We start from the raw sequence: 27,348 nt of genomic DNA on the forward strand, positions 1-27,348 counted from the left end.
CCTAAAAATGGGAGAAACTTCTGCCTCCCATCATCCCCTTCAAAAAAGGGGGAAAACTCCTCCTCTTCTTCATATTCCCCCCAAAAAATGATGCAAAATCCTCTTATTTTTATTCTCTTCTGAAATGAGGCAAACTCCTCCTTTTATTCATATTCCCCCCAAAAAATGATGCAAATTCCTTCATGTTTTCCTCTGAAATGGGGCAATCTCCTCCCGTTCTTCATATTCCCCCCAAAAAATGGTGCGAACTCCTCTTCTTCATATTCTCCTCTAAAATGGGGGAAATTCCTCCTCTTTTTCATATTTCCCCCCCAAAAATGATGCAAAATCCTCTTATTTTTATTCTCTTCTGAAATGGGTCAAATTCCTCCTTTTATTCATATTTCTCCCTAAAAAAATGATGCAAATTCCTTCATGTTTTCCTCTGAAATGGTGCAAACTCCTCCTCTTTTTCATATTACCCCTAAAAATGGAGGAAACACTTCTCCCTCCCATCATTCTCAAAATTGGGGCAAACTCCTCCCCTTCTTCATATTCCCCACAAAAAAAAAAATGCAAACTTCTCCTCTTATTATTCTTCTCTGAAACAGGGCAAACTCCTTCTCTTCTTCATATTCCCCCCAAAAATGGGGGAAATTCCTCTTTATTTTTCATATTCCCCCCTAAAAAATGGTGCAAACACTTCTCCCTCTCCTCATTGCCCCCTAAAATAGGGAAGCACTTCCTATTTTTAACATTTCCTCCAAAAAATGAGGCAAGCAAACACTTTTCCAATTCCTCATTCCCCTCAAAAATGATGCAAAATCTTTTCCTTCATTTCCCCCCAAAAATGAGGCAAACACCTCTCCCTCTCCCCATTCCCCCAGAATTATACAAACCCCTTTCCCTCTCTGCTTTCCCCCCAAAAAATACAATTTAGACCCAAATATTTCCCTGAGCCCTCACTCAAGCTGTGATTTATAAAAACAAAGGAAAATTCCACAACTTCTCTGTCATTATTCTGATTTTTGATCAATGAATGTCAGCCCTGATTTTCCAGTGAATAATTGGATATTGATCAAACCAGGCATGTCCCTCACCAATTATAATTAATGCCATGATGGGGTAAATATCCCAAATTATAACTTTATTAATAACCCAGCTCCATCTGCTCAGGCTGGTTTATCTGAATTCCCATTTTTCTTGGCAGGACAATCCAGGAATCCAGAAAAAAATCAAGGAATCCACCTGGAGAACGAGGCTGCTCTGCAGTAGGAAGGTGAGCACATTTGTCTCATTATTGATTGATTTCCTATTAATTGGTTAATTTATCTGGAAAACTGTCTGGATGAGGGGTTTGGATGTGAATTTGGGTTCTGTGGGTGCTGCTGGTTATGAGGCCTCATTATGTGCTGCAATTACCTCATTAATTAGGGAGAGAAATCTCTGCATTCCAGAGGGGACCTGGAGCTGTGTGGGAGCTGCTGTTCCATGGGAAGCTCTGTGAAGGGGTTGTTTGGGGTTATTTGGGGTTTTTTGGGGTTGTTTTGGGGCTTTTTGGGATTGTTTGGAAGTGACAAACCCAGAGCTGGGAATTGTGCCTTTGTTGTCCCAGGGCTGGATCCTCCTCAGGGTTTTTGTTGGAATAACTTTGTGAATTCAAGGGGCAGGAGGCTGAGCCCTGTCTGGATTTGGGAGGGGTTTGAGCTCCCCACAGGAGATCAAACTTTGGGACAAGAGGACATTGAGGTGATGAGGATGATGATGATGATGAGTGGTTGCTGCTCCTGGCTCACCCAAAGAGCTGAGATCCAGGTGGATCCAGAGCTCTGCGTTTCCCCAGCTTTGGGAAATGGAAATGGGCTGATTTTGTGCATTTTTTGTGAAAAATCCCTTAAAATCCCATTTTTTAAGGGAAAAAAATCTCCCAGGATTTCCTTGCCTGCAGTTCCTCAGTGCGGCCCGCAGAGGGCGCGCGTGGGCCGCGCTTGTGGGGCTTCGCTTTTATTATCTATTAATTAGTTTAATCTCATTATTTCTGTGGAAATTCCTTCATCAAAACGCTCCCAATGCTTTAATTAAAACTGGAACCACCAGCAGAGCGGGGTGAGGCTCTGCAGGGCCACCAGGAGCAGTGGGGTTTTTTGGATGAGGATGATGAGGATGAGGATGGATTTTCACCCTGAGCCGAGGTCTCTTCACCACAACCCCAACGCCCAAAAAATCACCCCAAAAATCAAATTCGCTGCCAAAGCTCTGGGTGCCATCGGCAGGTGGCAGCAGCCTGCCCTGCTGCCCCGTGTTATTCCTGGCTGGGAGATTCCCTGGATCCAGCCCCACAGTCTAGACCGACTGACAGACAGGATTCCTGTGCTCTTAGGTAAGCACGGACAGACACCCATTATGCAAATCCCCAGCCTGAGCAGCCTCCCAAACATTCCTCAGATTGTCTAAATAAGGTGCTGTTTCAGACCCAAGCTTTTGGGTGCCTTCCAGCTGGAGGTGGGATTTTTTTTTTCAATTCTTTTCTTCTTCTGATCAGCACAGCCTGAATTTTGGCCTCAAAAACTGCCCAGATGTGCAGGGAGGAGAGAAAATTGGGCAGATAAAAAAAACTTTTAGGCTCCTGTCGTGCCTCTTGCTGCTGGGTGCTGTTAAATGTGTTTTATATTTATTTTTTGCACAGAACTCATGGCGTTTTTTGCAGTCAGCTGTGAGTGGGGAAGGTGCAGTGACCCAGCCTTGCACGGAGGTGTTGCCCTGCTCAGGGCCTGCCTGACTCATTGCTGGGGCTGGAGGAGGTGGGGATGGATCATCAGGGATGATCCAGAGCCTTTGGAGCGCTCTGTGCCATTTGCACTCTGTCCTTTTCATGCACACAGAAATTCAAAGAGCCTTTCAAGCCCTGTGGCTGCAGAGTTGTTTGTGCTGCTCTGGCTCTTCCACCATTCTGAATTTCCCAGGAATTTTCCTTCCATCCTGCTTCTGTCCCTAAAATCCATCCCTAAAATCCATCCTTAAAATCTGTCTGTAAAATCTCTCCCCCAAATCTCTCCTTGGAGCACACAAAGAACTCAGACTGAGCTGCTCCAGGAGTTGAGAATTGGCTCTCAGCCCTGCCAATGTTTTCCCTCAGGAAAACATTGGAAACCCTCCTGCTCCTGAATCCACGTGATCTTCCAGTCCCTAAAATCCATCCCTAAAATCTCTCTGTAAAATCTGTCCCCCAAATCTCTCCTGCCCCAACCTGGAGCACACCAAGAGCTCAGACTGAGCTGCTCCAGGAATTGGGAATTGGCCCTCGGCCCTGCCAGGAAAACATTGGAAACCCTCCTGCTCCCGAATCCACGTGATCTTCCAGTCCCTAAAATCTGTACCTAAAACCTGTAGCTAAAATCTCTCCCCAAATCTCACTTTGGAGCTGCTGCAGCCCCTTCAGAGCACACAAAGAGATCAGGGCTGAGCTCCTGAGCTGCTCCAGGAGTTGGGAATTGGCTCTCAGCCCTGCCAGGAAAGCATTGGAAACCCTCCTGCTCCTGAATCCACGTGATTTTCTGGGAATTCACTTGGAAGGCTGGCTCAGAAATCCCTGCATGGGGTGGTGCTGGCTCAGGGTGAGGAGTTTGTTCTGGTTTCTTTGTGGTGGCCTCTCAGCCTTGTCAGTACCAGCTCTGCTCTTCTATTCCTTGCCTTTAAAAAAAAGGCAGGAAAATTAATCTGTTGTGTTGTTTTTCTTTTTAAAATTGCATCATCCCTCCTGTTTTCCTGAGTGTTGTTTGTTTAGGGGCACAGTTAATCCTTTAAGGATTAAAGGGAAGAAAAGTTGGGATGTTCACTCTTGTTTTAGGGAGAAATGAGGAGAGGGAGAGGGGTTTGCCCCATTTTTGGGAGGGAATGAAGAGAAGTGTTTGTCTCATTTTTAGGTGGGAATGAGGAAAAGGAGAGATATTTACTCCATTTTTGGGGGGGAATGAGGAGAGGGAGAGGTGCTTGTCTCATTTTTAGGTGGGAATGAGGAGAAGGAAAGATGTTTTCCCCATTTTTTGGGGGGAATTAGAAGGATAGGAGCCGCTTCCCTCATTTTTGGGAGGGAATGAGGAGAAGGAGAGGGTTTGCCCCATTTTTTGGGGGGGAATGAGTAGAAGGAAAGATGTTTTCCCCATTTTTAGGAGGGAATGAAGAGAAGGAGAGGTATTTACTCCATTTTGGGGGGAAATGAGGAGAAGGAGAGATGTTTGCCCCATTTTTGGGAGGGAATGTGAAGGATGTGAACTGCTTCCCCCATTTTTGGGAGGGAGTGAGGAGAAGGAAAGGTGTTTGTCTCATTTTTGGGAGAAAATAAGGAGAAGGAGAGATGTGTTCCCCATTTTGGGGGGAAATGAGGAGAAGGAGAGGTGTTTACCCCATATTTGGGGGGTATTGGAAGGATAGGAGCTGCTTCCCCCATTTTTGGGAGAGAATGAGAAGAAGGAGAGGTGTTTGTCTCATTTTGGGGGGAAATGAGGAGAAGGAGAAGTTTTTGCCCCATTATTGGGAAGGAATGAGGAGAGGGAGAGGTGTTTGCCCCATATTTAGGTGGGAATGAGGAGAAGGAGAAGTGTTTGCCCCATTTTTGGGAGGGAATGAGGAGAAGGAAAGATGTTTCCCCCATTTTTAGGAGGGAATATGAAGAACAGGAGGAATTCCCCCAAACAGAGCCACGAGGGAAACTCTGAGCAGGGTGGGACCCTCATTTCCCACCATGAGAACTGTGATTCTGTCTTTTCCTGGGTGGGACCCTCCTTCCCACTGTGATCTGTGTTTTCCTGCTGGAAATTCTGTTTTTTGGGGGTGATCTGCATCCCCCATTTCCATCCACGCTCACGGCGCCGCCTTTGTTTGCAGCTGCATCCCAATTCCCCCTCATCTCTGCCAGATTTTCCTCTCTGGCAGCAGGAAAATCCCAAACCCAAGCCCTGCCTGCAGTTCCCAGCAGCTCTGGAGCCCTTTTCCAGCTCAGCTCAGCTCAGTTTTGCTGCTTTGCCCTTTCTGCTCGGAGATGGGAGATAAGGAAGCAGCCGGAGCGCTGCTGACTCACTCTGGGGTTTGTCCTTCCTGCCCTCCCACACTGCACCTGCACACCCAGAAACCTTCACCCCGCTGCCCCCACACGGCTTTTCCAACCCCAAAATTTCCCTTTTCTGCTGCTCCACCAGCTGAGGAAACCCCTGGGGTTTGTTTTTGGGGAGATGTGGGCAGGACAAAGGGATCACCGGGGTTTGCTTGGTGCTGCTTTTCCCATCCTGAGTCACCCAAGCTTTCCCTGGGAATGCTGAGAAATAAACACCAGGATCATCCCAATAAACACCAGGATCATCCCAATAAACACCAGGATCATCCCAATAAACACCCCCAGACGTCCCATTCCAGCTGCAGGAAGGTTTGCCTTGTCTGCACCCCAAACCGAGGAGCAAATCCTCATAAATCCACACAAATCCATAAAATCCTCCCCACAAAACACCCCCCATCCATAAAAAAAACCCCAAATCCCTGGGTTTGGGGTTGGTTTGGGGATTGTTTCCCAGCAAGGCTCACGTGCTCTCCGAGCTCAGGGTGATTTGTCAGAATTCTGAGAAGTTCAGAGCTGTCAAAGCACAAAATGCTCGTTTGGGGATGGCTCAGCTGAACCTTTTTGGGGGAAATAGGAAACGCTGCCTGGAAGAGCTGCTGAACCCACAGAAAAGCTGGGAAAAGCTGAGGAAATTGCAGCTCTTGGAAGTGAGATCACTGATGAAAGATTTGGGTGAAAAGCCCAAGTTTTCAGGGAAAACCCAACAAACTGGGAAGGGTTTTTAGGCAGCAGTGAAACATCTGTGGTTTGTAAGAAACCTTTTGCTTCCTCCTGAGCTCCTGCACTTGAGCTCACCAGCACAAAACTGATTTTTAAACCATTTTTTTTTTAACGTAAAACTGAAACTTGAAACTTGAAAACTGATTTTTAATCGGTTTAAATATTTTTGAAAGCCTCAGGTTTTATCATAAACTCAGTCTGCAAACACAGGGAACAAGCTGGAATTGCTGATCCTTTGCTCCTTCCCTCCTGGATGTTGATTTTCCTCCCTTCAGAGAGTTGACACCTCTTTGTTTTCCCAGGTTTTGGGGGAATTTGAGCTCAGTTTTCCCACAGAGGGGGATCCCAGCCCCTGGGAAAACTCAATTTTTATCTGGGTGCACATCTGGGAAAGGCATCACAGGCTGGGAACGGCTCCAGCCGCAGTTCCCAGCCCCAAATTCAGGATTTTTTGGAGATTCCTAGAGCAGCTGTGGATCCCTGGGAGTGTCCAAGGAGCCACCTGGGGTTGGGAATGTTGAGGAGCTTTGGGCTGGAGCTGCTGCAGGAGGTGACAGGGGAGGGACAGATGAGCAGGAACCTCCTGTCCTGTCCTGTCCTGTCCCAGGAGTCAGGACTGGTGGAAAAATTCTCAAATATCAGCATTATCCAATTATTAAATATCAACGTCATCCAATTATCAAATATCAGCATTATCCAATTATTAAATATCAGCATTGTCCAATTATTAAATATCAGCATTGTCCAATTATCAAATATCAGCATTATCCAATTATTAAATATCAGCATTATCCAGTTATCAAATATCAGCATTATCCAATTATCAAATATCAGCATTGTCCAATTCTCAAATATCAGCATTATCCAATTATTAAATATCAACATCATCCAATTATCAAATATCAGCATTATCCAATTGTCAAATATCAGCATTATCCAATTATTAAATATCAGCATTATCCAGTTATCAAATATCAGCATTATCCAATTATCAAATATCAGCATTGTCCAATTCTCAAATATCAGCATTATCCAATTGTCAAATATCAGCATTATCCAATTATTAAATATCAGCATTGTCCAATTATTAAATATCAGCATTGTCCAATTATCAAATATCAGCATTATCCAATTATCAAATATCAGCATTATCCAATTATTAAATATCACCATTATCCAATTATTAAATATCAGCCTTGTCCAATTATCAAGTATCAGCATTATCCAGTTATTAAATATCAGCATCGTCCAATTATCAAATATCAGCATTTTCCAGTAATAAAATAGCAGAATTATACAATTATCAAATATCAGCATTATGCAAGTATCAGATATTATCTTAATATCAAATATCAGCATTATTCAATAATCAAATGTCAATATTATCCAGTTATCAAATATTAATATTGCACAATTATCAAATATCAATCTTATCAAATTATCAAATATCAGTATTATCCAGTTATCAAATATAAACATTACCAAATGATCAAATATCAATATTATCCAATATCAAATATGAGGATTATACAATTATCAAGTATCATCATTATCCAATTATTCAATATCAATATTATCCAATATCAAACATCAGCATTATCCAATTATCAAATATAAACATTATCCAATTATCAAATATCAATATTATCAAATTATCAAATATCATGATTATCCAGTTATCAAATATCGAATATCAGCATTATCCAACTATCAAATATCAGATATCAAATATCATTATCCAATATCAAACATCAGTATTATCCAATTATCAAATATAAACATTACAAATGATCCAATATCAATATTATCCAGTTAGAAAGCATCAGCATTATCCAATTATCAAATATGATCATTATCAATTATCCAATATCAATATTATCCCATTATCAAATATCAGGATTATATAATTATCAAGTGTCATCATTATCCAATTATCCAATATCAAGCAGCAACATTATCTAGTTATCAAATATGAACATTACCAATTATCAATTATCAATATTATCAAATTATCAAATATCAGTATTATCCAGTTATCAAGCATCAGCATTATCCAATTCTCAAATATAAACATTACAAATGATCCAATATCAATACTATCCAATTATCAAATATCAGGATTATCCAATAATCAGATATCAATATTGTCCAGTTATCAAACATCAGCATTATCAAATATCAATATTATCCAGTTATCAAGCTTCAGCATTATCCAATTATCCAATATAAACATTACCAAATTATCAAATATCAATATTATCAAATAGCAGGATTATACAATTACCAAGTATCATCGTTATCCAATTATCAATTATCCATTTTATCCAATATCAGCCATCAGGACTCTGCAGTTATCACACACCAGCACTCCTGGGGCTCTGATCCCTCTCCCTCTCTCCTGTTTTTGGCAATCCCAGCCAGCAGAATTTCCTCACATGGCACCAGAGCAGTGCCACGTGCCTGCATCCATCCAAAAATCCCCATTTTTAACCAAAAATCTGCATTTAAGGCTCTTTGCATGCCCAAATTCTGTCCTTGTTTCATCCCTCGGGACACGTTCCCTGCAGCCTCCCATGGTGACATTTGGGAATTTGGGGATTTGGGGATTTGGTGATTTGGGAATTTGGTGATTTGGGGATTTGGGGATTTGGGAATTTGGGGATTTGGGAATTTGGTGATTTGGGGATTTGGGGATTTGGGAATTTGGGGATTTGGGAATTTGGTGATTTGGGGATTTGGGGGTTTGGGGATTTGGGAATTTGGTGATTTGGGAATTTGGGAATTTGGTGATTTGGGGATTTGGGAATTTGGGGATTTGCGAATTTGGGGAATTGGTGATTTGGTGATTTGGGAATTTGGTGATTTGGGGATTTGGACATTTGGGAATTTGGGGAATTGGTGATTTGGTGATATGGTGATTTGGTGATATGGTGATATGGTGATTTGGGGATTTGGGAATTTGGTGATTTGGTGATATGGGGATTTGGGAATTTGGGGATTTGGAGATTTGGTGATATGGGGATTTGGGGATTTGGGGATTTGGGGATTTGGGAATTTGGTGATTTGGTGATATGGGGATTTGGGAATTTGGGGATTTGGGGATTTGGTGATATGGGGATTTGGGGATTTGGGGATTTGGGGTTGTGTCCCAGCTGACTCAGCCCTGTTTGTGCCCAGGTTTGGGGCTGGGGCTGCTGTGGGATCCCCCAGCACCTGCCACGGGCTCAGCCCCACCTTGCTGGCAATTCCAGGATATTTCCCCTGCTCTGTTCACACCCAGAGAGGAAAACTGGGCTGAGTGGGTTCCTCAGGGAACGTGACTCATGTGCCAGGGAAGGATGGGGAAGAGGAGGAGAAGGTGGAACAGGAGGAGGAGGAGGAGCCACTCTGTGCCAAGGACTTCACTCCTCCTGCTGCCTCCTTTTTTTAGCCCTTAGTAGCAGCTGAATTCCCAAATTGGAATTCCAAATTCCCGTTTTTTTTCACACCATGCTAAATTCTCCTTCTCCTCCCTCTATTTTTAAGCCCTGGGAGACTCCAGGTAGGAGCAGCACAAATTAATCTCAAATTCAGGATTTGAGGACTGGAGGTTAAGTTGAGTTCCTTCAGTGCTGTAAAAAGCGCTCAAAAGTGAATTTTGGGCAAATAAAACCTGAATTTAGGTGGTTGGGGGGGTTGGATTTTTGACCCTGAGTTTTAAATTCAGCTCTTAAATGCAGATGGTTTTGCAGCAGGTTGGGTGGGTGGGTGTTGGCTTTAAAATAGTGAAATTTGGGATAAAAATACATGGAAATTAACAGTTCACAAGCAAAAATAAGTGGATTAAAAGTAGCTGGAATGGGTGAGGAGGAGGGGGACGGGATCAGCTGTGTCACCTCAGTGTCCTGGCACCGAGCTCCTCCTAATTTCACCTGCTAAATGAAGGTGCTAATTAGGCAGGGATTGCACAGGGCCAGGTTGGCCAGCTCAGGTGAGCCTCTCCTTCATCCTTGTCCCAGTTTATCCCAGTTTATCCCACTTTGTCCCACTTTGTCCCAGTCTGGCCACTCCAAGGCTTTTCCCAGCAGCACAGAAATGTTGTTTATCCATTTTGTTTTTATCCAATTAGGGATGCAAATTGGGATTTGCAGCTGGGAATTCCAAGCCAACACCATTCTGCCACGAGCAGGGGACACTTTCCACTGTCCCAGGTTGCTCCATCCCTGGAATTTCCAGGGATCCAGGCCCAGCTGCTGCTTTTCCTCCTCCACCCATCCCCACAGTCCTGTGACTTTCCCTCCCCAGCTTTGTTTTTGTTCCTGCTGGAGCTCCAGAGGGTGACAGGGTGACAAAGCCACCCTCAGTCATCCCCAAACACCACGAGGCCTCAGCCAAAGCTGGGTTCAGAGCCTGATGACTCCTCTGCACTTGTTTCACCATCAAACCCCAGCAAAGGCCGCAGCTTCTTCAGAAATCCCATTTCAACCCCTCAGAGGCAGGAATTCCTTCCCAAATCCCACCCAAATCTCCCCTTTTTCAATCTGGAAGCCATTCCCTCCTGATAATTTTCTTGGCTTGATCATTTCCTGATGACTCCTCTGCGCTTGTTTCACCATCAAACCCCAGCAAAGGCCACAGCTTCTCCAGGAATCCATCCCAGCCCCTCTCAGGCAGGAATTCCTTCCCAAATCCCACCCAAATCTCCTCTTTTCCAGTTTGGAAGCCATTCCCTCCTGATCATTTTCTTGGCCTTATCATTTTCTGATCAAGCAGCTTCTCCAGGAATCCCATCCCAGCCCCTCACAGGCAGGAATTCCCTCCCAAATCTCACCCAAATCCCCCTTTTCCAGTCTGGAATCCATTCCCTGTATCCTGGCTCTCTGTAAATAACCCCTCCACCTCCCTGCCAGCTCCTGCAGGCTGCAATCAGCTCTCTCCAAAGCTGGAGAATTTTCCCTCTTCCCCCTCTCCCTGTTTTTCCCCAACCTGCAGCAGATAATTTTCTAAATTTAAACCCCATCCAGCCCAAAGCTGCCCGTGACCCCGGGGCAGCTCCCTCACGTGCCTCAGCCCTTTGACACAGTGGGGAAAATTCCCTTTTTTAGCCTGGGCCGGCCGCTGGCAGCAACCCCAGCCCTGAGCTCAGCCCTGGAGCCGTGCCAGCCCAGCGTGACCGAGAGAAAAGAACCTTCAGCTTCCTCCCAGCCCCAGCAGGGAGGGCAGACCCTCACATGACGCTGCAGTCATCGGCCTTTTCCCAAAAAGCCGCGGTTTTGCGGGAAAACGCAAAAAGCCGCCGGGCTCCAGCAAGCACAGAGGAGTCATCGGGCTCTGAACCCCTCGTGGGGTTTGGGGATGATTTAGGGTGGCTTTGTCATCGCTGTCACCCTCTGGAGCTCCGGCGGGAATGAAAACAAAGCTGGGGAGGGAAAGTCACAGGACTGTGGGGATGGGTGGAGGAGGAAAGAGCAGGGGGTGGCACTCATGTGATGGCCGTGCCCCAAAGGGCACTCACGTGGCCAGGGAGCGGGAAAGGGCCGGGAATGAGCAGGGCCCTGATGCCAGCAGGGCCCTGGAGCTGCTCTGTGTCCCCATTCCAGAATGGGAATGAGCCCCAATGCCAGCAGGGTCCCCATTCCCTACATTTCATTTTGTAGGGGATGGGGGTCCTGGAGCAGCTCTGTGTCCATTCCAGAACAGGAATGAGCCCCAATCCCTGATGCCAGCAGGGCCTGTTTGTAGGGAATGAGGATCCCACAGTGGCTCCGTGTCCCCATTCCAGCCCGCAGCTGGAGCTGGGTTTTCATCCCAGAGTTTTGGGGTTCATGTTTTGGGGTTTTGCTCCCCAGCAGGGCTGAGTTCTCCCCCTCCAGGTGAATTCCTGCCTTAGGGAGAAGATTCTCCCTTGGGCTTCTGAGGCTCCATTAGCAAAGGGCTGTTAATTATGGGGCTGCACCTGGGAAATTGGGGAGAAGGAGATTCCAGCCAGGCCTGAGCTCCCTGGAATGGGAGAGAAGGAAAAAAGGGATGAATTCCTTGGGGATGCTTCAGGTTTCCCTGGATTTTAAGGTTTGGATGGATTGAAGTGGGATGGAGCAGCTCCAAAGGGTCCGTGCATGCTGTTGGTGGGACATGGAGTGGCTGAAAATCCATTCCTGAGCAGAGCCCAGGAGTTTTTAAGGAGTTTTTAGAAGTTTTTAAGGAGTTTTTAGGAAATTTTCAGGGGAGTTTTCCCACCCTGCGATGGCTCCTGGTCCCACGCCACAGAAATCTTGAGGTCTGAAAGGAGGTGAAGGGAGGGAAAAAAAAGGGAATAAAAACTTGCTGCAGTCAGGGAAAAATTCAATGGCTCATTGAGGCGGCTGCAGGAAGTGTGAAGGGAAAATGGAGCCGGCTTTGTTCTTGCCCAGACAAGGAGCGAGCGCCGCGGCCCCAACAGCCGCGCTCTGTTCCCCAGAGCCATGAGGTCATCCCGAAAAGCAGGAACGGGCTCTGGGATCGCCGGCCCGGCTCCCCCCGCTTTTCCTGGCTCCGGGCTCGCTCCAAGGAGGTGGCGGCGGCTCCTGGGCCGGCTCCAGCCAGGGGGAGCTGCTGCATCCCCGGATCCCAAAACCCTCGGGCTGCTCCGTCCCTAAATCCCAAAACCCTGGGGCTGCTCCATCCTTAAATCCCAAAACATGGAACTGCTGCATCCCCAAATCCCAAAAACCTCAGGCTGCTCCGTCCCTGCATTCCCAATCCTGGTGGGTTTGGAGACCCTCGAGCTGCTCCATCCTGAAATCCCAAAACACGGAGGGTTTGGAGACCCTGGGGCTTCTTCATCCTGAAATCCCAAAACACAGAGCTGCTGCATCTCTGAATCCCAAAACACAGAGGGTTTGGAGACCCTAAGGCTTCTCTGTCCCTAAATCCCAAAACACAGAGGGTTTGGAGACCTCCCTAAATCCCAAAACATGGAGAGTTTGGAGACCCTCAGGCTGCCCCATCCTGAAATCCCAAAACACAGAGGGTTTGGAGACCCTGGGGCTGTTCCATCCTGAAATCCCGAAACATGGAAGTGCTGCATCCCTAAATCCCAAAACCCTCAGGCTGCTCCATCCCGAAATCCCAAAAAATGGAGGGTTTGGAGACCCTGGGGCTGCTCCATCCCCGAATTCCCAATCCTGGTGGGTTTGGAAGTGTAAATGCAGTCCTGAGAGGTAAATGGGGTCCTGGAAGGGTAAATGCACCCTTGAGGGGTTTATAGGGTCCTGGAAGGGTAGAGAGAGGGTCTTGAGAGGTTTATAGGATCCTGGAAGGGTAAATGAGACCCTGAGGGGGTTTATAGGGTCCTGGACGATAGAGAGGGCCCTGAGGTGTTTATGGGGTCCTGGAAGGGTAAACGCGGTCCTGAGAGGTTTATGGGGTCCTGGAAGGGTGAGTGCGGTCCTGGGAGGTAAATGGGGTCCTGGAAGGGTAAATGAGACCCTGAGGGGGTTTATAGGGTCCTGGAAGAGTAAATGCAGCCCTGAGGGGTTTATGGGGTCTTGGAAGGGTAAATGCGGCCTTGTGGGGTTTATAGGGTCTTGGAGGGGTAGAGAGGGTCCTGAGAAGTAAATGGGGTCCTGTAAGGGTAAACGCGGTCCTGAGGGGTTTATGGGGTCCTGTAAGGGTAAATGCGGTCCTGAGGTGTTTATGGGGTCCTGGAAGGGTAAACGTGGCCCTGAGAAGTAAATGGGGTCCTGGAAGGGTAAACGCGGTCCTGAGGGGTTTCTGGGGTCCTGGAAGGGTCAACGCGGCCCGGAGAGGTTTATGGGGTCCTGGAAGAGTGAATGCACCCTGAGGTGTTTATGGGGTCCTGGAAGGGTAAATACAGCCCTGAGAAGCAAATGGGGTCCTGGAAGGGTGAGTGCCACTCAGGCTGTGGCTGTCGGAGGAGTGGCACTCGCAGCTATGGGAGGAATGCAGGAATTGCCGGCGCTCTCGGGATCAGCGCATTTTTCCGCGCTGCCGTCAGCCCGGGCAGGTGGCACCGCGGGCCGGAGCCGCCCGGGAGCCGTGCCAGCCCCGGTGCCCGTCAGGCCGGGACAGGCCCGGCTTCCCGAACGGTTTCACCCTCGTGACCGCGATCCCCGCGCCGCGTTTCGGTTGGGAAAGGCTGGGAAAGGTTGGGCTGAGCCCGGGGAAAAGGCAGGGGTGGGTTTGGGGATGGGTTTGGGGATGGATTTTTGGGGGATCCGCGCCTCCTCCACGTAATAATAAATCCATGAATAAATCAATCAATAAATAAATGGATGAAAGGGCAGAGGCTGCTCGGAGCCAGCCCAGCTCCGTGATGGGAGAGGAGGAGGAGGCGTCTCCTGCAGCACGGAGCCGCTGCTGAGTCACGGCTCGGCAGAGCCAGCGCTGTTGTCACCGCTCTGTCACCGCGCTGTCACCGCGCTGTCACCCGCCGCTGCTGCGCGCCGCTGACTCAGGAGCTGCGCGGGTTTGCGCTGCTTTTTCCCAAGAAAAACAGCCCCAAATCGGGACTTGCTCAGCCTGCCGGGCACACGCAGGGAGAGGGAGCTCGGGAACAAAGCGGCGCCGTGGGACGCGGAGGGGCCGCCCCGGCCGTCACTCGGTGCTGCCGTGACGCGACACCGGGAGGGTGGCACAGCCTCCACTGTTCTGGGGGGAATGTGAGCACAAAACTTCGGGATTTGAGCTTGGAAATGCAGGGATGGAACCCAGGAGAGATTTGGGGCTGTTCATGAGTCACACGTGGCTCTGAGCGTCCTGGTTTTAGTCCTGAATATCCAAACCGGTTTAAAACACCAAATCCTGACCATTCCAGGGTTCATCCTGACCTCAGTGCTTTCCCTAAAAAGGGCATGAGTGTTCCTGCCCCAGCCAGACCCTCCTGAGCTGTGTTTGCATCATTCCCAAACCTCACCTGCACTGTGGGATCCCGGATTTCCCAACCTCCCTCCCACCTGTGCCACTCTGGATGATCCCTCCCTGCCCTTGCTTTGTGTTTCCCTTTATTTGTATCGGTTCCCTATAATCGATACCCTGTATTTGCATCGATTTCCCGTGGTTTCAGTGCTGCTGGGAAAACTTTCTGTCAGATTTCCCTGTGCTGGGATCTGCCAGACCCAGGAGGAGCAGCCCAGTGACTCCATCCCTGCTGGAGTTTAAATCCTGATTAAACTCCTTATTAAATTAAATCCTGATTAAACACCAAATCCTGATAATTCCAGGGTTCATCCTGACCTCAGTGCTTTCCCTAAACCATTCAAGAGTGCTCCCGGGGGGTTTGTGCCACAGCCAGACCCTCCTGAGCTGTGTTTGCATCATTCCCAAACCACACCTGCGCTGTGGGATCCCGGATTTCCCAACCTCCCTCCCACCTGTGCCACCCCGATGATCTCTCCCTGCCTTTGCTCTTGTGTTCCCTGTATTTGTATCGATTTCCCGTGGTTTCAGTGCTGCTGGGAACCCTTTCTGTCAGTGTCCCCTGCACTGGGATGTGCCAGACCCAGGAGGAGCAGCCCGGTGACTCCATCCCTGCTGGAGGAGCTCCAGGGCACAGCGTGAGGAACAGCGCCACCAGAGCCATTCCCGAAAATCGCCCGCCCTGTCCCGAGCTGCCGGGAGCAGGCGGGAAGCGCTGCTGCAGAATTCAGGAGGGTTTTTGTTTGTGCTCAGGAGGGCTGCGGTGACTCAGGCCCGGTGCTGAGTCACGGAGCAGAGCCAGGCGAGGCAGGAGTCAGCGCTGGCCCCGCTCCAGCAGCAGCAGGAGGTGGGACCACGCCGGGCTCCAGAGGTTTGCCCCCCTGGCAGGAGGAGTTCTGCCTCTGTGGGGGTCATTGCTTCACTTTTGGGGGTGTGCAGGAGACCTGGGTGTCCCCGCTGTCCTGTGCTCCCTGCCCAGGCTGCAGGCGTCACATCCCAGCCCTTTGCCAAACGATGATTGCGTTAAAAAATGGGCAAAGGGACGATGGAGATGGATCCAAAATCGGAGCTCTGCTGGATCCAACCCAGGGCAGTGCTGGATCCACAGACAGGGCAGTGCTGGATCCAGACCAGGGCAGTGCTGGATCCAAATTTGGGCACTGCTGGATCCAAAACTTGGGCAGTGCTGGATCCACAGCCAGGGCACTGCTGGATCCACATCTGGGCACTGCTGGATCCAAAACCAGAGCACTGCTGGATCCACATCTGGGCACTGCTGGATCCAAAAACAGGGCAGTGCTGGATCCCAAACCAGGGCAGTGCTGGATCCCAACCCAGGGCAGTACTGTGGATCCAGCAGTTCCCAGATGTGGATCCAGCAGTGCCCAGGTTTTGGATCCAGCAGGGCCCTGGTTTTGGATCCAGAAGTGCCCTGGTGTAGATTCAGCACTGCCCTGGCTGTGGATCCAGCAGTGCCCTAGTTTGGATCCAGCTGTGCTCTTGGTTTGGATCCAGCACTGCCCAAATCTGGATCCAGCACTGCCCAGATGTGGATCCAGCACTGTCCAGGCTGTGGATCCAGCACTGCCCTGCTTTGGATCCTCAGGCTGCTGCAGGGACAGGGATGGGGGTGGGAGCAGCTCCCAGAAGTTCTCTGAACTCTCCCTGGGCTGATTCATCGGCCTCGCTCCGTAAACAGGAAGCTGAGAAAGTCCAGGCAGGTGATCCTGTGCTGCTGCAAACACTTGGGAACACAAATTCCTGGCATTTTTTCCCCCCAGCTGCCTGCTAACTCTTGTCCAGGTGAAGTGTTGTTCTGGCAGTTGTGCAGCAGGAAGGGCTCTGGAGGTCATGGCACGGGTTTGGAAGGAGCTGGAGTTTGGCACAGAGCTTTTCCCTGCTCCTGATCCCATTGCAAAATTTGGGATTGGGAGGGATTCAGATCCCACTGTGGGACAGCACTGACTGCTGCTTCTGTCTGCTCTTGGGGGTGGAAAATGCCGTGCTGGGAAGAAGGAAACTGGGATTCACTGGGATTCACTGGGCAGCTGCAGCTGGGCTGTTTGGGAGCGCCTCAAATGGGAACAGGGAAACTGGGATTCACTGGGATTCACTGGGTTTCACTGGGTTTCACTGGGATTCACTGGGATTCACTGGGGAGCTGCAGCTGGGCTGTTTTGGAGCGCCTCAAAGCGGAGCAGCAGCTCCTTCCCCAGGGAACAGCCTCCTTCCTCCTCCCGTTTTCCACAGAACCGGACCTGATTTCACCCTGGCAGCTTCCCCGTGCTGGCCTGACTTAACTTCCAGGACGGGAGAGAGGCGGAGATTCCCAAACAGCGCCGATAATTCAGGGAATCCTCCCTCCCTCCCTCCCTCGGGGAGCCGGGAATGCGGAGCTGCACTTTCCTCCTTCCCTGCCCCATTCCCGAGTGCTGCTCAGGGATTGAGGAGCTGAGAGCGCTGCCAAGCAAAATAATCCCTGAGAGTGCCCTCGTGGTCTGGAATGAACTCCTCAAACGTCTAAACATAGGCGAGACAGCGAGGATTTGGGCTGGGCCGGGCGCTCCCACCCCCGGTCCCGCCGGGAACGCTCGGCTTTGAAGCTGCCAGGCCCGGGGAGAAGCTTGGAGGAGCCTCTAATTAAGGCATGGAAGGGCTGCAGTGGGCGGCCGGCGGGTTTGCTTTGGCTCCTTCCCCTCCTGGAATCGTGTCTGGCTCTGGTGGGAGGTGGGAGCTGCCCCCCGTGCCCTGGGGGCTGAGTCAGCGGCTGGGACACCTCCACGGGGGTGGCACAGAGGGGACAGGCCAAGGGTGGTGTCTGGACAAGGGGTTTGGTGTGGCTGGAGGTGCCCCCGGGACAGAGGGGATTGTTTGGGTGTTGTGGAAAAAATCCGTCAGTTCCTGCTGTGAAACCAAGGAAGGGGTTCAGGGCCTGTCAGGGCATTGTGGGGGTGTAGGGACAGCCCCATTAACAGGTGGGATGTAAATCCCATGGGCAGGTTGGACATAAATCCCATGGGCAGGTTGGACATGAATCCTATAGGCAGGTGGGACACAAATCCTATGGAAAGGTTAGAATAAATCCTATAGGAAGGTTGGACATAAATCCTGTGGGAAGGTTGGACACAAATCCTATGGGAAGATTGGACATAAATTCTATGGGAAGGTTGGACATAAATCCCATGGGCAGGTTGTATATAAATCCCATGGGAAGGTTGGGCATGAATCCTATGGGAAAATTGGATATAAATCCCATGGAAAGGTTGGACATAAATCCCATGGGCAGGTGGGACACAAATCCCATGGGAAGGTTGGACATGAATCCCATGGAAAGGTAGGACACGAATTCTATGGGAAATTGGGATATAAATCCCATGGAAAGGTTGGGCACAAATCCCATGGACAGGTTGGACACAAATCCCATAGGAAGGTTGGACATGAACCCTATGGGAAGGTTGGACATGAATCCCATGGAAAGGTTGGACACAAATCCCATGGACAGGTGGGACACAAATCCCATGGAAATGTTGGACACAAATCCCATAGGAAGGTTGGACATGAATCCCATGGAAAGATTGGACACAAATTCTATAGGAAGGTGTCATGGTTTGACACCAGGTGCCAATATTCAAATCTCAGCCCTGATTGGTTTGACCACAAACTTCCAAAAATCTCACTTCCTTTTCAAACCAGGACAGAGGTTTGGACACAAATCCCATGGGCATGTTGGACATAAATCCCATGGGAAGGTTGGACATGAATCCCATGGGAAGGTTGGACACGAATTCTGTGGGAAATTTGGATATAAATCCCATGGAAAGGTTGGACACAAATCCCATGGAAAGGTTGGACATAAATCCCATAGGAAGGTTGGACATGAATCCTATGGGCAGGTGGGACACAAATCCCATTGGAAAGTTGGACATAAATCCTATGGAAAGGTTGGACACAAATCCCATGGAAAGGTTGGACATAAATCCCGTGGGAAATTCAGATGTGGTCCCATGGACACAGCCCCGTGTGCAGGTTGGATGTGACCCACATGCAGGTGTCACCTGTCCAGGGACCCCAAAGCCCCCAGGGCTGTCCCAGAAGGTTCCAGGAGCCCCCCAGGGACCCCAAAGCCCCCAGGGCTGCTCCAGGAGCCCCCAGAGCCCCCCTTGGTGCCCAGCCCTGGGGCAGAGCTTCCCTCCCACAGAACCGGGCGGATTTTTCCGTCTGCTCAGCAGAGCTTTCAACAGAACTCCCTGGAAAGGGGATCCTGAGAGCTCCTTCAGGGAAAGGGGAACTTGAAACAAGCTCAGGAAGCATCAGTGGGGCCACCAAAGCTCTTTTTGGTGGCTGTGGGTGTGGGGGATGAATTTTAACCTCCCATCCCATCCATCCATGATGCTGGGATGGAGCACAAAGTCAGGGCAGCTCCAGCCCTGCTCCAGCCCCTCTGTGCCCGTGTTCCCTGCAGGATTCTGCTGTGCTGGGGCCCGGAGCCGATGGCAGAGAATGTCCACGACTAACAACATAGCTCAGGCCAGGAAGCTCGTGGAGCAGCTCCGCATCGAGGCCGGGATCGAGAGGATCAAGGTGAGGATGGGACTGGGAATGTGCTCTCTTTGTTATGGGAACTGTTATAGGAATGTGCTCTTTGTTATAGGAACTGTTATAGGATTGTGCTCTTTGTTATAGGGTTGTGCTCTTTGTTATAGGAACTGTTATAGGAATGTGCTCTTTGTTATAGGGTTGTGCTCTTTGTTATAGGAACTGTTATAGGATTGTGCTCTTTGTTATAGGATTGTGCTCTTTGTTACAGGAACTTGCTCTTTGTTACAGGAATGTGCTCTTTGACTTTGTTGACACAGTGACAAAACTCTCCTTTGTCCCCTTGAAAAGGAAATAAGCTCAAAGTGTCTCTCCTTAATGAGGTGAAAAGGCATCTCATAGGACTTGGGAGACTTCACTTCATTAAGGATAGCTAATTGGACAAGAGTTAAAAAGTCTGGCTTGGACAATTTACTAGAAAAAGAAGAGAACAAAAAAACTAGTGGCTTTTGTGAGGTGTTTTTCTGGAGGACAAGAGATGCACTTAGATTAGTTTTTCTCTATAAAAAAATTTGTTATTTTGCCTTTTATTAAAACCTTTTTGTTTCCAACACTGCCACAAAAGCCATCTCACTCATTTTATGCCTTCTAAAGTAGCTGAGCTATCTTAGGTGTGAAATCTCCCAAGAGTTGATGAGACCTGGCTCCAAAAGACTCCTAATTCAGGTGGGAGTGGGAAGAGATCCTGGGTTTCCCCCCAGCATTCCAGGATTCCCTCCAAGGAAGCCAGAGAGGGTCTCTCCATCAGGATTTGGTGACAAGAACAAATGGATTTGGATGGAAAGAGGGGAATTTTAGGGTTGGTGGACAGAAGGAATTCTCTCCATGGCACAAAACAGCTCTGGCTGCCCCTGGAAGTGCCCAGGGCCAGGCTGGATGAGCTTGGAGGGAAAGAGAAACCTCCAGATGCGGCTCCATCTCTGCCCTGTGTCATTAAGGAAATTGAAATTAATAAAAACAAGATCAGGAAATCTCCAGAGCCTCCAGCAGCTCCCTGGGGATTTGGAGCCTCCTCTGATCCCTCCAAGCTCTCCCTTCCCAAAAAACCAGCTTGGAACTAAACCAAGCACTGCCTTAAACAATGGATCCTAAAGTTTTCCAAACCTTGACAAGAGGCTGCACTCAGGGAATCTTTTCCTTCACTTTTTCATCCCAAATCCATGAAAAACGCAGCTACCATAATATCCCTTTGAAATCCTATAGAGAAAAGCTGGATGTAAATCCCCAAAAATCCTGGGAATATTCCCATAAATTCCTGCTTTTTTCTCCAATATCCAGATCTTTAAAGCTCATCCCAAATCTCTGAAAAACACAGCTACAATAATATCCCTTTTAAATCCTATAGGGAAAGGCTGGATGTAAATCTCCAAAAATCCTGTAAGCACTGGTGACTCTGAGCTGGGAATATTCCCATAAATTCCTGTTTTTTTCTCCAATATCCAGGTCTTTAAAGCTCATCCCAAATCCCTGAATAACACAGATACAATATTCAATTTAAATCTCCCAGCTGGGGCATTTCCCCACACTCCTCACTGTAAACTCTGATTTTCCACCTCCAAAATTCCCATTTTCCTCCTCATCTCCCCAGAATTTCTCTTGGGAAAAGCTGGATGTCAAAGCCCAAAAATCCTGGAAGTGCTGCTGACTTTGAGATGGGATTATCCCCCAAATTCCTGTGATTATCCCTCAAATTCCTGCTTTTTTTTTATCCCCAAACTCCAGGTCTCCAAAGCATCCTCGGAGCTGATGAATTACTGTGAGCAGCATGCTCGGAATGATCCTCTCCTGGTGGGAGTTCCTGCTTCTGAGAATCCCTTTAAGGACAAAAAGCCCTGTATCATCCTATAGCTGTGGATCCTTCTGGAAGGAAATCCCCATCCAGCCTCTGGATCCAGGCTCCTCCACAGCTCCACCTGCACCCAGGGGTAAAAACTCAACGCTGGCTTCAAACAGAACTTAAAAATTTCCTGAGAAAAACAAAACAAAACAAAAAAAAATCCAAGAAAAACAAAAATATCCAAGAAAAACAAAACAAAAAAAAAATCCCAGAGAAAAACAAAACAAAAAAAATACCCCAAAAAGTAAATTTGGAATGGGGGGTTTTTAGGGAAAGGGTGGCTGCTTCCTGGGGAGGAAAGTGGGATTAAGAATTGGAATCAGGATTTTAAAATTTACCCAGGGTTGAGGGAGGAAAGGAAGGTGGAGAGGGGGATTTTTTTTAATCGGGATATTTGGATTTGGGAAAGGGGTGCTTGTGGGGTCATTCCCAGTGGGATGTGAGAGCTGGACCTGGATCCAATCAGAGCCAAATCAGCAGGAATTTCCTCTGGAGAAGGGGTGAGGTGGGATCCATTTTGTAAAAAATCAGTACAAAAAGAAAAAAAAAAAACCCCAAAACCCCCAAATCCAGCTGGAAAAATCCCAGTTGGGAATGGCCAAAGGGAGGCTGGGGAGGCTTTTCCCTGAATCCCAGGGCTCTGCTGGGATCCAGGAATGGCCCTGCAGGGCAATTCCCAGCTGGGAGAGACCCCAGGAGGAATTTTAGGGATCCCCAGGGATGGGGGAGGTCGGGATCTTTGGGGGTCTCTGTGCTGTCCCCAAATTCAGGGAGGGAGGGAAAGGAAGGAGCTTCCTGGTGCATCCAGAATCTTGGAAAAATCAAATTTTGGGGGAGTTTCAACCCGAATCAACAAATCCCCAGCGTTTCCCATCTCCCTTTTCCAACACTGGAATTCTTCCCACTAAATCCAGGGCCTGGGAATTGTCCAGGGAGGTTTAGGGCAGGTGGGGAAGGGGAATGGAAGAATCAGTTGTGTTCCCATCCCTTGGGAATCTGGGACTGGGATTGAACTGGGAGCGCTTGGATCTCATGGGGATGAGCTGGCATGGAGGGGAGAGCAGGAGAAGGGGAGCAGGGAAAGGGGAGCAGGAAAAGGGGATCTGGAAAAGGGAGCAGGAAAAGGGAACAGGAAAATGGGAGCAGGGAAAGGGGAGCAGGAAAAGAGGGAGATAGAAAAAGGGGAGCAGGGAAAGGGGATCTGGAAAAGGGGAGCAGGAAAAGGGGAGCAGGAAAAGGGAGCAGGAAAATGGGAGCAGGAAAAGGGAGCAGGAAAAGGGGAGCAGAAAAAGGGAGCAGGAAAAGGGGAGCAGGAAAAGGGGATCTGGAAAAGGGGAGCAGGAAAAGGGGAGCAGGAAAAGGGGAGCAGGAAAAGGGGAGCAGAAAAAGGGAGCAGGAAAAGGGGAGCAGGAAAAGGGGAGCAGGAGAAGAGGGAGATAGAAAAAGGGAGCAGGAAAAGGGGAACAGGAAAAGGGGAGCAGGGAAAGGGGATCTGGAAAAGGGGAGCAGGAAAAGGGGAACAGAAGAAGGGGGAGCTGGAGAAGCTTCCATGGAGCCCCTGGGTGGATGCTCAGGAGAACTCCAGGAATTCCACAAAGTGGGAAAAGGACAAATCCCAGGATTTGGATGCAGTGCCCAATCCATGTCCCCAGGGCCCATCCTGGGGCTCAGCAGCTCCTGGGAGACATTCCCAGAATCCCAGAATCCATGAGGCCGGAAAAGATTTCCCAAAACCACCGTAGGCAGAGGCCATTCCTGGTTATCCTGAGCACAGGATTTTTGGGGAGAGAAGGGATAAAAACAACCCAGCCAGAGCTGATGTCAAATCCTGGGAGTTTCCCCATTCCCCACAAAGCTTTGGATGGAGTTGGGAATGCCAAGGATGGGGTTGGGAATGCCAGGGATGGGAATGCCAGGGTTAGGAATGCCAGGGATGGGGTCAGGAATGCTAGGGGTGGGTTAGGAATGCCAGGGATGGCAATGCCAGGGATGGGGTTGGGAATGCCAGGGTTAGGAATGCCAGGGATGGGGTCAGGAATGCCAGGATGGGGTTAGGAATGCCAGGATGGGGTTAGGAATGGCAGGGATTGGTTTAGGAATGACAGGGTTAGGAATGCCAGGGATTGGGTTAGCAATGCCAGGATGGGGTTAGCAATGGCAGGGATTGGGTTGGAAATGCCAGGGTTAGCAATGCCAGGATGGGGTTAGGAATGCCAGGATGGGGTTAGCGATGCCAGGGATTGGGTTAGGAATTCCAGGGATGGGGTTAGGAATGCCAGGGTTAGGAATGCCAGGGATGGGGTTAGGAATGCCAGGATGGGGTTAGGAATGCCAGGGTTAGGAATGCCAGGGATGGGGTTAGGAATGCCAGGATGGGGTTAGGAATGCCAGGGTTAGCAATACCAGGGATCCCATCACGGGGCAGGGAGCAATTCCCATGGGAGAGGAATTTGCAATTCCCTGGATTCCCTCTGAACCCCCGCGGCCCAACCTGGTGCTGCTGGGAGGGGTCACCGGTGCTGGAGCTGCTCCAGCCCTTTTCCAGAGGCAGATGGAATTCCAGGGGCCTCCTGTCCCCTCCCCGGCTGCAGGAATGTCGCTGTTCCTCGTTTTCTGCCATTTGCCTTTGCCACAAAGCCGGGGAAATGCCACGTTTAACCCTAAAGCTGTGCGGCTTTTCCTGGGAATGCTCCCCGAATTCCAGAGCTCGGGAATGTCCCCCCCCATCCATTGGGGGGGAGCAGAGCAGGGAAAACGAGATTATTTCCCAATAATTTCCCTCCCTGTCCCTCAGCCCCAGCAAAGCCTTTATTGGAGGGTTTGATCCCAAATCCCGAATCCCAAACCCCGCTCCAAGCTCCGCCCGCCGGGATTCCCGCGGCCACTCCCGAGCCCAGCCCGGGATTCCTCCTCCAGGAGGGAATTCCCTCTTGTCCTTAATCTCTCGGACAGTTCCAGCCTTATTTTTCTACTCCAGATCTGATTCTTCCTCTGTGTTCGAGACCAGAGCTTGGTGCTATCCTTGGAGCCGGGGCTGGAGCCGGGAATTCTTCCTCCTCCTCCTCCTCCTCCTCCTTCTCCTCCTCCTCAGGGGCTCCAACCCCTCCATCCCGGGAGGATCCCGTGGGATGGGAATCCCGAGGGATGCTGGGTCAGATATTTTGGGGTCTGGGTGCTTTGGGGTCGCTCTGCCTCCCCCGTGCCGGGGTCCTGCCCGAGCCAAAGCCACGCTGGAGCCGGGAAATGGGAAAAGGGAAAAGGATCTGGGAAATGGGAAATGGGAAAAGGGATGGGAGAAGGGAAATGGGAGAAGGGAGATGGGAAAAGGGAGATGGGAAAAGGGATGGGAGAAGGGAAATGGGATGGGAAAAGGGAAAAGAGAAAAGGGAAAAGGGAAAAGGGAAGAAAAGGGATGGGAAAAGGAGGCAGGAAAAGGGGCAAGGAGCAGGGAAAAGGGATAGGAGAAGGGAAAAGGGATGGAAGAAGGAAAAGGGGTGGGAGAAGAGGTTGGGAGAAGGGAAAAAGGGGTTGGGAGAAGGGAAAAGAGATTGGGAAAAGGGAAATGGGAGATGGGAAAAGGAGCCAGGAAAAGGGACAAGGAGCTGGGGGAAATAGGGGCAAGGAGCAGGGAAAAGGGGTTGGGAAAAGGGAAAAGAGGTTGGGAGAAGGGAACAGGGGTTGGGAGATGGGAAAAGGGATGGGAGAAGGAAAAGGGATGGGAGAAGTTTGGAAAAGGGAAAAAGGGGTTGGGAGAAGGGAAAGGGGGTTGGGAGATGGGAAAAGAAGACAGGAAAGGGGACAAGGAGCTGGAGGAAAAAGGGACAAGGAGCAGGGAAAAGGGGTTGGGAAAAGGGAAAAGGGATGGGAGAAGAAGTTTGGAAAAGGGAAAAGGGGTTGGGAGAAGGGAAAAAGGTTTGGGAGAAGGGGTCAGGAGAGGGGAAGGTAACTGGGAAAAGTGAAAAGGACTCAGGAGAAGGAACAGGGGCAGGGAGAGGGGAAAAGGGGTTGGGAAAAGGGAAAAGGAGCCAGGGAAAGGGGCAGGGAGAGGGAGAAAGGCCACGGAGCATCTCCCATGGGATCCCTGAATGCCAAGGGTCCCACCAGGAGCTGGGGGTGGGAGCTGCTGGCAGGTGCTGGTGTCTCCATGGATGACTCATTTTTGTTGGGAAAAAAATTCCTTAATTTTTTTTTTCTTTTTTTTTTTTTCCCCACCTTTTTTTTCCCCTTTTTTTTTTTTTTTTCCCCCAGAATTTTCTCCTTGTCCGAGTAAATCCGTGCTCATGCCGTGGGTGTTTTTTGTATGGCAGAAATAGAAGTGCAGATTCCCAGTAGTTGCTTGTACTTTGTTCAGTGCATTTGCCAAATCAATTTATTTAAAAAAAAAAAAATTTAAAAGAAAAAAAAAAAAGGAAAAAGGAGGAAAAAAAACCCACAAAAAAAAAAAAAAAAAAAAAGAGGGGGAAAAAAACAAAAAAAACACACAAAAAAAGACTTTTCAGAACTTTTTAAGTGCTGGAAGGGGGAGCAGGAGGAGCTGGAGCCCAGCTCCACAAAAGCCTTTTTTTTGGGATTTAACCACATGCCCAGATCTGCCCGGCCTTTCTTTATGGGATGTGGTGAAGCCAGTGCCAAAAATAGAAATCTGGGAATAAAAGGGCCAGGGAAACCAAACATTGCTCCTATTCCAGTTTTCCTCCCCTCCCTGTCTCGGGGGACGGAGCTGGGACACCCCGGAGCCTCTGCATCTCCCAAATGCCCCTTTTCATTTCCCCCCTTAAACTCCTTAAAAAATCCACCTTTATTTAACAAAATCCCAATAATTCCTTTACTCTGAACCCACGCGGGATCCTTGGCTCTCCTCGTTTTCTCCTTCTCTCTGGTCTATCATTCAAATAATCATTAATTATTATTATTAATATTATTATTTGCCAAACTCTGATCTCGTTGCCAAACGCCAATCCAGGTTTTTTCCGGACTGTCCTTAGGAAGTGGTCGGTGTCTGTGCCGTAGGCTCCTCATCCGTCTGCAATTCCTGATTTTTTTTTGGGGTTGTTTTGTTGATTTTGCCCTTTCTCGTGTGCCATAGCCCCAAACCCCTCCTTGCACCGTGTTTAATATTTCGTGGAATCGTTGTTCCCAAGTGAATGGATAACACAATAAAAAAGGCTCACTTTGCATTTTGCCAATTTGCTCTGCCTGCCTGTGCTGAGAATTCCGTGTGGGAATTCCGGATCCTCCCTCGGGATTTCCCTTGTCCCCTTTTCCACCCTTGGGATTCCCCTTTCCCACCCCCTGGAGCTCCCATTGGGATCGGGAATGCCAATTCCCAGGAATTGCAATTCCTCAAGGGTCTCAGCTCCTCGGAAATCCCAAATCCTTGGGAATTCCTTCACTTTTTGGGATTCCCCTTTTCCACCTCCTGGATGCTCAGGTGGGATCGGGAATGCCCATTCCCAGGAATTGCAACTTCTCAAGGGTCTCAGCTCCTCAAAAATCCACCCCAGGGAATCCCTCCACTTTTTGGGATTCCCATTTCCCACCCCCTGGATGCTCAAATGGGATTAGGAATGCCAGTTCCCAGGAATTGCAACTTCTCAAGGGTCTCAGCTCAGAAATCCACGTTGGGAATCCCTCCTCTCCCCTGGATTCCCCTTTCCCATTCCCTGGAGCTCCCATCGGGATTAGGAATTCCAATTCCCAGGAATTGAAGCCCTTCAAGGATCTCAGCTCCTCAGAAATCCCAAATCCTTGGGAATCCTCCAACTCTCAGGGATTCCCTTTTCTCATGCCCTGGATGCTCAGGTGGGATCGGGAATGCCAATTCCCAGGAATTGCAGCTCCTCAAGGGTCTCAACTCCTTGGAAATCCACGTTGGGAATCCCTCCACCCTCAGAGATTCCCCTTTCCCATCCCCTGGATGCTCAAATGGGATCAGGAATGCCAATTCCCAGGAATTGAAGCCCCTCAAGGATCTCAGCTCCTCGGAAATCCCAAATCCTTGGGAATCCCTCCACTTTTTGGGATTCCCCTTTTCCACCTCCTGGATGCTCAGGTGGGATCGGGAATGCCAATTCCCAGGAATTGCAACTCCTCAAGGGTCTCAGCTCCTCAAAAATCCCTCCTTGGGAATCTCCACTCTCAGGGATTCCCCTTTCCCATCCCCTGGATGCTCAGGTGGGATTGGGAATGCCAATTCCAAGGAATTGCAGCC

At 49.3% G+C, this 27,348-nt stretch overlaps 1 protein-coding gene across 3 annotated transcripts; it reads left to right on the forward strand.

Annotated features, from left to right (window-relative positions):
- The first annotated feature begins 1,191 nt into the window (after positions 1–1,191).
- On the forward strand, positions 1,192–25,541 carry GNG7 (G protein subunit gamma 7). Of its 3 annotated transcripts, none has more exons than XR_008484018.1 (4): positions 1,192–1,258; positions 19,167–19,285; positions 21,023–21,225; positions 25,386–25,541. XR_008484018.1 is itself a non-coding variant. In XM_054291127.1 (3 exons), the coding sequence occupies exons 2-3, from the start codon at positions 19,205–19,207 to the stop codon at positions 21,146–21,148; spliced, it is 207 nt and encodes a 68-aa protein (XP_054147102.1). In that variant the 5' UTR covers positions 1,192–1,258; positions 19,167–19,204; the 3' UTR covers positions 21,149–21,297. The 3 variants fall into 3 exon arrangements, 1 of the variants encoding a protein (XP_054147102.1); XR_008484017.1 differs by lacking the exon at positions 25,386–25,541 and adding an exon at positions 24,115–24,416; XM_054291127.1 differs by lacking the exon at positions 25,386–25,541 and having other exon boundaries at positions 21,023–21,297.
- The last annotated feature ends 1,807 nt before the right edge of the window (positions 25,542–27,348 follow it).

The sequence above is a fragment of the Melozone crissalis genome, unplaced genomic scaffold, assembly GCF_028551555.1.
Source record: "Melozone crissalis strain CALT ecotype California unplaced genomic scaffold, PUWL_Pcris_2 ptg000088l_1, whole genome shotgun sequence".
Classification (NCBI taxonomy): domain Eukaryota; kingdom Metazoa; phylum Chordata; class Aves; order Passeriformes; family Passerellidae; genus Melozone; species Melozone crissalis.

Excerpts from the sequence above, each read along its gene's own strand:
- GNG7 (XM_054291127.1), top strand. The coding sequence starts at position 19,205 with ATGTCCACGACTAACAACATAGCTCAGGCCAGGAAGCTCGTGGAGCAG. Across the intron at positions 19,286-21,022 it reads CCGGGATCGAGAGGATCAAG|GTCTCCAAAGCATCCTCGGA; the intron begins GTGAGGATGGGA and ends CCCAAACTCCAG.